The sequence below is a fragment of the Anolis sagrei genome, chromosome 2, assembly GCF_037176765.1.
Source record: "Anolis sagrei isolate rAnoSag1 chromosome 2, rAnoSag1.mat, whole genome shotgun sequence".
Lineage (NCBI taxonomy): Eukaryota > Metazoa > Chordata > Lepidosauria > Squamata > Dactyloidae > Anolis > Anolis sagrei.
In genome coordinates, this window is record NC_090022.1 from 264,795,273 (window position 1) to 264,807,325 (window position 12,053).

At 43.7% G+C, this 12,053-nt stretch overlaps 1 protein-coding gene across 2 annotated transcripts in view; it reads left to right on the top strand.

The window, feature by feature from the left end:
- Positions 1-683: 683 nt before the first annotated feature.
- PDE8B (phosphodiesterase 8B) overlaps positions 684-12,053 on the top strand; it is a 61,489-nt gene continuing 50,119 nt past the window's right edge. For both annotated transcript variants that reach the window (XM_060761625.2, XM_060761626.2), the window contains exon 1: positions 684-1,274. In XM_060761625.2, coding sequence (XP_060617608.2) covers positions 954-1,274 — 321 coding nt within the window. In that variant the 5' untranslated portion in view covers positions 684-953. The remainder of the gene's footprint in view (positions 1,275-12,053) is intronic.

Here is a 12,053-nt window from a genome sequence, read left to right on the forward strand (position 1 = left end):
GGGGATTCCTCCCCAATTTCCTTTAGCTAGGTTGTTTAAGAAGGGGTTAAAAGGGGGAGGGGGTTGTCTTACTGATCTTTGCATTGCACTATTTCCTCCCCATTTGAATACTTAGAAATATAACAGATTCGTGTTTGGGCAATGCTGCGTTTGGTGGTCCTTATGTGGGGGCCTCCATTGTGTGTGTGGCATCCAAGTGGAAGAGGGTCATGAAAACCAGCCCTATTCCGTCTTGTGGGAAAATACAACCAAAGCACTCCTAACAGTTGGCCCTCTAGTCCAGTCATGGGCCAACTTGGGCCCTCCCTCCAGGTGTTTTGGACTTCAACTCCTACCATTCCTAACAGCCTCAGGCTCTTCCCTTTCCCCCCTCAGCCGCTTAAGGAAGGGGCCTGAGGCTGTTAGGAATGGTGGGAGTTAGTCCAACACACCTGGAGGGAGGGCCCAAGTTGGCCCCTGCCTGGCTTGGATGGATGACTCTTGCAAGAACTCTATGAGTCGGTGGCTCAAGGTGGAGGTGCCCTTGCTTTGTGATGCTCTTCTTCTTCTGCAGGCAGGGCTGGCTCACCTGTGGCTGGAGCCCAGGTGCCCAAGGGAGGCAGGGATGGAGTCAGGGGCTGCCTCCTCCCTCCTCCTCCCGCCCCTCCCCCTCCCTCTCTCCCCGCGAAGCCCTGCCCCGATGTCGCTCCGTGGGGCTCCCGGGCGGCTCCTCTCCCGGCGGCGGGAGGCGATGGCGGCGGGCGGAGGCGGGGGGAGGCGGAGAGAGGCGCGGGGGTGCCCCCGGGAGCGGACACCCTCGGCGCCCGGTGCGGGAGGATGCTCGGGAGCGGGCAGCGCCTGAGCCTGAGCCCCCGCCGCCGCCTTCTCCGCCTTCTCCTCCTCCTCCTCCTCCTCCTTCTCGGGAGGAGGGCGGCCTTGGCGGCAGTGTCTCCGGGGCAGCGGCAGAGGGAGGGATGGGCTGCGCCCCCAGCATCCACGTCTCGCAGAGCGGCGTGATCTACTGCCGGGACTCGGACGAGTCCACTTCCCCGCACCAGACCGCCGCCGCCGCCGCCGCTCCTTCCTCGTCCTCCGCCGTGCACGGCCTCTTCGTCAAGACCGACGCGGCCGAGTCCATCGTCCCTTCGTCGGTGCTCGCCTACCAGAGCCGCCCGGCCGTGGCAGCAGCCCCCCCACAGCGCCGAGGAGGAGGAGGAGGCGGAGGAGGAGGAGGAAGGGCCCGCCGGTGCTGCGGCGTCGAGGTGGAGACCCAGACCAGCCAGACCAGCCTCAAGGTAACCTCCCAAAGGGGAGCGCCGTCCCAAGGAGGGATCATGGAGGCAGCTTGGTCCTGCCTCCCTGGGTGGATCAACGCCTTCCACTCCAGCGCCCCACGTCCTTTTGCTTCAAGGGGCTGCTCGGGGCAAACAACCCCCTTCTCACTACCTCTGAGGATGCTTGCCATAGATGCAGGCGAAACGTCAGGAGAAAATGCCTCTAGAACATGGCCATATAGCCCGGAAAACCTACAACAACCCAACCCCCTTCTCCCCCGCCCAGCAAGACCCATATCAAGGGGCCCATACACACAGTCCTATTTCCCAGAGTATCAAGGCAGAAAATCCCACAATATCTGGGTTGTTGCAGGTTTTCTGGGCTATATGGCCATGTTCTATAAGCATTCTCTCCTGACATTTCCCCTACATCTGTCTGCTTTGAATTGGGTTATCTGCGGGCCCTTCCACACAGCTGTATACCCCGGAATATCTAGGCAGAAAATCCCACAATATCTGCTTTGAACTGGGTTATCTGAGTCCACACTACCATATATTCCAGTTCAAATAAGAAAATGTGGGATTTTCTTCAGCCTGGGTTATTCTGGGCCCTAAGTGTGGAAGGACCGCAAGGGAAAGTAAGGGCCCTTCCACACAGTCTTATATTGCAGAATATCTAGATAGGAAATCCCACAATATCTGACTGTGGACTCAACCCAGTTCAAAGCAGATACTGTGGGATTTTCTGCCTTGATATTCAGGGATATAGGGTTGTGTGGAAGGGCCCACTATCTACTTTGAACTGAGTTATCTGAGGGCCCTTCCACACAGCTCGCTATCCCAGAATATCAAGGCTGAAAATCCACAATATGTGTTGTTGTAGGTTTTTCGGACTATATGGCCATATTCTAGAAGCATTCTCTCCTGACGTTTCACCTGCAATTATCTGCTTTGAATTGGGTTATCGGAGGACTCCTCCACACAGCCCTATATCCCAGAATATCAAGGCACAAAAATCCCATAATATCTGATAATCCAGTTCAAAGCAGATATTGTGGAATTTTCTGCCTTGATATTCTGGGATAGAGGGCTGTGTGGAAGGACCCAGTATCTGCTTTGAACTGGATTATCTGAGAGCCCTTCCGCACAGCCATTTATCCCAGAATATCAAGGCAGAAAATCCCACATTATCTGAGTGTGGACTCAGATAACCATGGGCCCTTCCACACAGCCCTATATCCCAGCATATCTAGGCACAAAAATCCCACAAACCAGTTCAAAGGCCATATTGTGGGATTTTTGTGCCTTGATATTCTGGGATAGCAAGCTGTGTGGAAGGTCTCAAGGTCTCCTCCCTCTTGGAAGAGAGACATTGAGGCCTCTTCCCTGGACAGGGCAACTTTGGCTTCCTGCCTCCTGTCAGCTCACCCTCAGGAGAGGCTGAGAGGGAAGGGATGTCACATTGAGGAGAGGGAAGCTTGTTTGAATCTGCTCCAGGACCTTCCATAAGAAAAAAAAAGGTGCCACCTAAACATAAGGAATAACTTTACAGGGAATTATAAGATCTGCTGGGCAGTCAAATATGCTGCCTCTGAGCATGGAGCTTTGTAAACAGAGGCTAGCTCAGGCATGGGCTAACTTGGGCCGTCCCTCCAGGTGTTTTGGACTTCAACTCCCACAATTCCTAACAGCCTCAGGCCCCATTTCTAACCTTCTTCAGGCCCCTTCCTTTTCTTCCCCAGCCGCTTAAGAGGCTGAGGGGGAAAAGGAAAGGGCCTGAGGCTGTTAGGAATTGTGGGAGTTGAAGTCCAGAACACCTGGAGGGCTCAAGTTGGCTCATGCCTGGGCTAGAGGGCCAACTGTTAGGAGTGCTTTGGTTGTATTTCCTACAGGGCAGAATGGGGTTGGACTGGGTGTCTCTCCTGGCTCTTCTACTTGGATGAGAGAGAGAGAGAGAGATTCCTGTGGGGTTAAGTGGTCATAGAAAAGGAGGACTGTAGGATTACCAGTTGAGTTCCTGCCCTCCCACCCCATATAACAGTGGGTCTCAACCTTCCTAATGCCTAATACAGTTCCTTATGTTATGGTGACCCCCAACTAAAACATTTTTGTTGCTTGTTCATAAGTGTAATGTTGCTACTGTTATGAACCATAATGTAAATATCTGATATGTGAGATGTATTTTCAATCACTGGACCAAATTTAGTACAAATACCTGATATGCCCAAATTTGAATACTAGTGGGGTTGGGAGGGGTTGATTTTGCAATTTGGGAATTGTTGTTGCTGCGATTTATAGTTAACCTACAGTCAAAGAGCATTCTGAACTCCATCAACAATGGAATTGAAGCAATCTTTGCACACAGAACTTCTATGACCAAGAGAAAATACTTGAAGGGTTTGGTGGGCATTGACCTTGAGTTTTGGAGTTGTAGTTCACCTACATCCAGAGAGCACTATGGACTCAACCAGTGATGGATCAGGACCAAACTTGGCACGAATCATAAAATCATATAGTTGGAAGAGACCTCATGGGCCATCCAGTCCAACCCCCTGCTAAGAAGCAGGAAAATTGCATTCATAGCACCTCCGACAGATGGCCATCCAGTCTCTGTTTAAAAGCTTCCAACGAAGTAGCCTCCACCACACTCTGGGGCAGAGAGTTCCACTGCTGAATGGCTTTCGCATAATCAATATGCCCAGATGTGAATACTGGTGGAATTTGGGGGAAATAGACCTTGACATTCGGGAGTTGTAGTTTCTGGGATTTATAGTTCACCTACATTCAAAGCGCATTCTGAACCCCAGCAATGATAGAATTGGGTCAAACTTCCCACACAGAATCCCCATGACCAACAGAAAATACTGTGTTTTCTGATGGTTTTTGGTGAACCCTCTGATGCCCCCCTCACGCCCCCCCCCAAGAATCCCGACCACTGGTTTGAGAAATGCTTCCATATAAGAAGGTCTACTGAGAGGGATAGCTGTTCAGGGAAATGTAATGCCCTGTTCCCTCTTGAGCCTTCAAAGGGAGAGGTTGGCCTCTGTGTTGTGTGCTTTGTGTGGGTAAGTAAGTGAGGGGGGTGCATTGAGAGGGCTGCCTGGAAAGATGCCTTTGGCCACTTAGGCCCAGCTTTTTCATCTGTTTCCCAGGAGATGAGCAACAAGAGGCACAGAAGGGACTCAGGGGAAGGGAGCGGTGCCAATTGAATGCTGAGTGTTTTGTGCCTCCTGCATGGTCCCCTTTGGACTGGCCTTCTCTGATCAACAGAAGAAGGGACAGAGAAGGAGGGAGGGAGGGAGGGAAGGAGAGAAGATGCAGCTGAAAAGCAAGCTCTGACCAGAGATGCTGGGGCTGCAGCAGCAGCAGATGCACATGGGATGCAGCCGAACAGGAACAGTTGCCATGGCATCTGGTGACTCATTCTTGTTTCAGGTCCCTCCCATTCTGGCTGAGCTCTGGTACAGGCTCATCGGCCACTGCACTCACGTACCTTGGCGAGTGGCAACAATGCTGAAGTTCAGGGTCAAAGTGGTATGTGACGGAGAGGCTTTATCAGCTTCTTCACTCTTAAACTATTGGAAGACACCATCAGACTGTTCCAAAGTTGTTATCAAACACAAACTTTCCAGGGATGGCTTAGTGCAAATTTGCATCCCTGAAGCATGAACTAATTCAAGTATGTGCTACTTCTCTCAGATTTCCAATTTTCTGGATAAACAGACAGAGCTGGCATGGTTCCCGAAAAAGCATTAGTTTCCTGTTAACTGAAATTGGCTTGGCTATGGCAACAGGCAACAGGTTGGGCTCTAGGTAGTCAGGAACTTTTTTTTTCAGGTCAGGAGTGACTTGAGAAACTGCAAGTCACTTCTGGTGTGAGAGAATTGGCTGTCTGCAAAGACGTTGCCCAGGAGACACCTGGATATTTTACCATCCTGTGGGAGGCTTCTCTCATGTCCTCGCACGGGAAGTTGGAGCTGACATACAGAAGCTCACCACGTTCCCCAGATTCGAACCACCAAACTTTCGATCAGCAGTCCTGCTGGTCCAAGGGTTTAACCCAGTCAGGAACTGTAACCCTGATATTTGCCAGAACATGAATCACTGTGATTTGGCAGGATCAAAAATATACGTGGCCAGACTATAATATTTGACTTGGGAAAAGTACTGTATATAGTCAAGTATAAGCCTAGTTTTTCAGCCCTTTTTTAGGCTGAAAAAGCCCCCCTCAGCTTATACTCAAGTCAAAGTTATTTATTATCTTACTCTGTTGTTGTAATTATTACTATTATTATTATTCAATTTATTGTTTTATTCAATTTATTATTATTATTATTATTATTATTATTATTATTATATTTACAATTTAACTTTATTATTATTGTGATTATTACATTTATTATTTTACTCTATTATTATTATTACATGTAGTATTTTACTCTATTATTACTGTTATTATTACATGTATTATTTTACTTTATTATTATTATTATTATACTCTATTATTATTGGAAGGATATGTAAGCACATTTACATTGAGGAAGATTAGAATAATGGTTTAATCAGAGTTGAACAGTCTTATCTAAAATTACAGTTTTATGTAAATATTCTTAAACATTTAACCTACTGATGGATGCCTCAATTAATATAACTTTATTGGTATCTATTTTTATTTTCAAATTTACCATAGCTGCTGCATTTTCCACCCTTGACTTATACTCGAGTCAATATGTTTTCCCAGTTTTTTGTGGTAAAATTAAGTGCCTCGGCTTATATTCGGGTCAGCTTATACTCGAATATATACAGTATGGTAAATCAGAGTTCAAATCATCCATTCTATGTAATTCAATGCTTAGCCCAGTTTTGGTCACACATATGTTCTGGAGATAAAACAATTTCCAGGGTTGAGTATGCCTTATCCGGGAATCCAAAATGTGCCAAAATTGTCTACATGTGTGGATGAGATAGCAACGCTTTTGCTTTCTGATCAAACAGTGTTAACAAACTTTGTTTCATGCACAAAATTTTGTGTAAAATTATTTCTAGGCTATGTATATAAGGTGTTTATGAAACATGAATTAATTTTATATAGTGGAAAGACAATACTAAGCAAACAAGCCCATAGGAATAGAGTGAGGCATGTATTGATCATAAAGTAAATGTCAGTATAGAGGTGCAAGCTGTAGATACTAGCAGATAAAGAGGTTGTATATATGTTCAATGTGTTGTCAAAGGCTTTGAGTTTTCCGGGCTGTATGGTCATGTTCCAGAAGCATTTTCTCTTGATGTTTCATCCACATCTATGGCAGGCATCCTCACCTCACAACCTCTGAGGATGCCTGCCATAGATGTGAGCAAAATGTTGGAGAAAATGCTTCTGGAACATGGCCATACTGCCCGGAAAACTCACAGCAACCCAGTGATTCTGACCATGAAAGTCTTCAACAATAGAGTTTTAGCCACTGCTGATATAGGTAAATTATGGTGATTTGGTGTTGTTATTCAGATATAGTTTAATTGTAAGCTGTGATAGAATGATATATTTTGAAGTGGGGGCACTTATAATTACATTTTCCATAGTCAAGTCTCCAAGGAGAGTCTCAAAAATGCAGGCCATTGCATTGACCTATATCTAGTTGGAGCCTTTTTGTCTTCCCAAGAGTAAAAGTAAAGGATCCCAATTGCACAGCAGACACCAAGGAACTCCAAAGGATTTCACATTACAACAGGTTACAAGAAGATATTATTATTGCTGCAGAATGCATTTCCCCCTCAGTTCCTATGATGATTGCAGCTCAGGTCAGAGATTAAAGGAAGATGAAGGAGATGCCAGACTAAAAAAAGCCATGGCTCTTGGATCTTAAACCTCATCTTTCTACAGTCAGGACAAATGAAAACATAGGTCTTCAAAAGTGAAAGCAGTTTTATTAGCCAATTCCACAGAAAAAATATATTCATAAAATTCTAATGTTAGACATGCTTTTTAAAAAAGTTATCCCGTGTATTTTGCGCATAATGTAAAAGGCTTTGCATCGGATTGCCATTAATAGGGCTCTTAGTTAAGTATTGTCAATTATATTCATTTTGAACATCTCTAGCTACTGCTCATACAATTTCCTTAGAAATAAAATCATCCCAAGTAGGAGGAAGACAAATGAGCCTCTGTCTACTGTATTTAAGCCATTTATATTACATTATTTCTGAATTGAGAAGAGCCTGGACATTTGCTATATTATAACCTAGGGTAAGACAGGAAGAACTTAATGCACTGAAACTCTAGACATTTTATGCCAAAGCATTGACTTCTGTGGTAGGAAAACCACTGGATTCAGATAGTTTGTTAGTTAAAAACAAAAACCTCTTATGCATTTCATTATTCTTGTGAATGTAGTGAGTCTGTGGTATCCCCTGCGGTTTAGTTAAGACCATCACTGCCTACATATACTGAAATCCATGGATGGACAAATCCCTTTATATACAATGACACAGTAGAATGGTTTCCTTTATACCAGATGACAAAATCAAGGTGTGTGAATATTTTCAAACCACGGACGGTTATATTTGGGGATGTAGAAGCCATGGATATGGAAAAGCAACTGTATTCCACCTGCAGAGCTAGGAGACATTCAATGTTTTCACGATATTGTTGAGGATTTTAAACTATAGTTTTCCATTAGCTGAAGGAGGGGGAAAATAAATTAACTTTCTCATTCACTAGAAATTAATACAGTATTGTCATAGAATCGTATAGTTGTAAGTGACTACAAGGGCTATCCAGCTCAACCCCCTACTATACAGGCAATTATGTAAAACATTTTACTTGTTGTTGTTGTTGTTGTTGTTGTTGTTGTTGTTGTGTTTACTTATGCTCCGCTTTAAGAGCCTGAAGATAGAAGCCAGTATAACTTAGGGGTTCTGAACAGGGATTCTAGGAGACACAAGTTCAAATCCCTGCTTAGCCATGGAAACCCACTGGGTGACCTTGGGCAAGTTATACTATCTCAGCTTTATAGGAAGGCAAAGCTCTTCTGAATAAATCTTGCTAGGAACACCCTAGGATAGAGTTACCATACATTGGAGTTGACTTGAAGGTACCTAACGAAGCATTCCCAGAATAATGGCTGAGACTGATTACAGACCAAAGTGAGTGACCACATATGTGGACTGAGTTGAACATGGTTTTACCTTGGCAATTTGATATATATGTATTTTATTTATATGCATTTTAATCTTGTATTGTTGTATGATGTTTTAATTTGTATTAGTAGCATTGAATCCTTGTTGTAAGCCGGTCTGAGTCCCTCTACAGAGGTGAGAAGATTGGGATATAAAGGTTTTAAGTAAATAATAATAATAATAAATAACAGTTACAACATAACAACTTCATACCCAGTTGAAGATACTTCCTGCTTGTAAATATGTCTCTCTTTTTAAAAATTGACATGTATATTGTTTATGTGTGTGTTTGCATTATTTGTGTTTGTGTATGTGTGCATGTATACATGCACTCAGATACACTCACACATGTATACGCACATGCACACTCAGCTCTCAAGACAAGCAATCAACTGCTTACTTTTTTTGGGTGTGTCAGGAGCAATTTGAGAAACTGCAAGTTGCTTCTGGTGTGAGAGAATTGGCTGTCTGCAGGGATATTGCCCAGGGGACACCTGGATGTTTTACCATCCTGTGGGAGACTTCTCTCATGTCCCTGCATGGGAAGCTGGAGCTGACAGACGGGAGCTCATCCTGCTCCCCGGATTCGAACCACCGACCTTTCAGTCAGCAGTCCTGCCAGCACAAGGTTTAACCCATTGCACCACCGGGGGTTCCAACTTCTTCCTTGAAAGTCTAGGAAAGCCCAGTTAAAATTATCTTCCAGGCATTCCACTACATTTCTCTACCACTGACTCTGCTCCCAGGGATGCAGAGAACTGCAAAACACAATATAGGTAATGCTTCATAACTCTGTTGCTCTGTTCACGCTTACTCCATGAAAGATTTCGGAAACTGCTACTGTTTATCTTGGCTTTCTGGTCTGGCACACACCTCAGCCTAAGGAGAATCCCATCCTTTCCCAGGTCAAGTATTTTTTTTTATTGCATTATTTACTGCACATACCCTGATATACCGTAACCTCTTTCACTGTTCTCCAAGTGTTCCTGCTGCTAAAAAATGTTAGCTAGATAGAGTATGAAGAGAAAACAGGTGCCCGGGAATGCACAGGAGGCCTTCATAAAAAGGGGATATCCTGTCAGATACTGTGTTAAGCAAAGTATGTTTGTATATAAATTGGGGATAAAGAATCCTTTTCAAAACAGAAGAGGGTTTTACATCGAGCATGATCTCTTGAGCACACTTGGAAAGATTCTGCTAAACAATGTCTGAGCATATATACCAGTTGACTTCTGCCTAACCTCTGAGTTTCATGTAGTTATTGCTGGTGGCAGAGGCACAACACAGCTCACCAGCATCAAATGCTGCCCAATGAAAAATTAGTGGTTAGAGTGCTGGGAGGCTCCCAGCTACTATTTGGCTCCAATGTCATTTTCAATGTATGAGTATGTGAGAACTGCTATAAATTGGAAAATAATACCCGAGAAGGCTTTCCTTCTATGTGGGTATTTTTGCAAACTCTACTGTATGATCTATAATTCCTTGATATTTTTTCCTGTTCTTCTTTGCTTTTAGTTGCACTATATCATTTGTTTGCTTCTCCCACCATTAATTTCAAATCTAGGACATAGAAAAATAACTTTTTAAATATCAAGTCCCAGAATAATGACTGTGTTGATGGCAGCATTCTGCAAGTTGTGATCCTAAAATATAGAGATATTCAAGCTTAAATGACTTCCTCAAGGTCTGGCATCTCTGACAGAAACTGCTTGGTGCCTTAAGTGGGGTAGACTGGGAGGACAGAAGAGGCATGTGCATTTTTTGTGTTTTTGAACAGCTATAAAGTGAAGTAAACAATATGTCCTAGGCTTAAAAATCATTCCCATATGCATACAACTTTAGTTTTGCAAGATACAACTTGACCAGTTTGTGTATGTGATACAATCATATTTCCATACATCCAGAAGAACAATTTCTTCATACTAAGTTTCTGAATATATTTTTCCGAACAGTATCAGACAAAGAAAGCTAATGGCTCAAGAGGTAATGTCTTCTCCTTTTTGTACACATTGTCTTTTCTCTTTCTTCAATTTTATACTCGGGATACATACACCTTGCTGTGGTTACACTTCATTTGTGACACAGTAGCCACAATTCCGTTGGTGACATATTCTTGTGTACCTCCCTTTAAACAAGCAAGGGTGCCTTTTTAGACACTTTCCTAGGAAGTACTGAATACTTCTTTATACAATGATACCTCCTCTCTATGTTCAGACCAGATTACTGGCACCAGGGCACACTCCAATGGATAGTTAGTGGTCAGGAGCCTGTAAATCGCCCAAGTAATATCTCTCCCAAGTAACTTCCAACCAAAATGTTGTTACCTCTTATATCTTTCAGAAGTCTGTGAGACTTCTGGAAGTGCAACCAATGGTACCTGGGGGCCCTTCCACACAGCCCTATACCCCAGAAAATCAAGGCAGAAAATTCCACAATATCTGTTCTGAACTGGGTTATCTGAGTCTATACTCAGGCCCCTTCCACACAGCCCTATATTCCAGAATGTCAAGGCAGATATTTGGACTCAGATAACACAGTTCAAAGGAGATATTGTGGGGTTTTCTGCCTTGATATTTTAGGATATAGGTCTGTGTGGAAGGGCCCTAAGAGGACCATCTCCTGCCGTTTTCTGTTAAATCAACCCTATTTCCAATAGCATTGCAAATTGGATTGATCATTCTTTAAAGTTTGTTCCTTTTTCTGTTCTCCTTTCCCCTTCACACACGCATACATACATGGGTTTTAAAAAAACTTGCAGTGGGCTACTGTTGGAAAGAGAGCTAGTCCCTCCAAAACTCGGAAAGGTATGAAGTTGGTTTCATGCTTGTAAAGCAGCAGGAATGATGTATGGCATTTCTGTGCACAAGTGGGAGTTCTTTGTTAAGAAGTACTCTGGAAAAAACAGGACACAAAACGTAGACTGATGACATACAAAGGAACAAAACACTTCTCTTGTCTCTGCCATTTTTGTGCTCCTGTGTCCTTGAGATGCTGCCGCTGCTCTGGCAACTGCCTGGAAGCAGTGAAGCCTATTAGCTGAATCAAAGTACGCAAAACTGCATGACATCTAGTGCTCTGCTATATAATACCATTGCTGGGAAATGTACTAAGACATAACCAGTCCTCTAGATTGTATCTCTCAAGGTCAGAGAGTCTCACATATAGGGAAGAAGAAGAGCCAGAGAGTACTGTTGAATGGATCCATCAGTACATCTCTTTGTTATGAGCCATCCTAAGATTCAGTTTTGGGAGAAAGGTGGACACGAACCAAACATGTCTTGGAGCAGACATTTTAATGATTTGGTTTTCTAGCTTTTGAGTTGTATAATTCTATTTTTTATTACCTCTGCAAGCTTTTGGTTACATGTATACTATTAGAATCAGCTTTTAAAACAAAATAGTGTTGTTTCCAGTTTTTATTTATTTATTTCATATCAAAAGCATTGCATAAATTAGTATAAAACTGATAAAAAAATAGAAGGAGCACAGGCAGCTAAATATATTTTGACCAAAAACGGGCAACAGCAATGGCATTGTCTGTAGCCTCCAACAATTCTTCCTCTGTCCATGAGGCAGGGCATAGTAGACAAGCATACAGATTCAGTGTTGTCTCTTCTGCTCCAC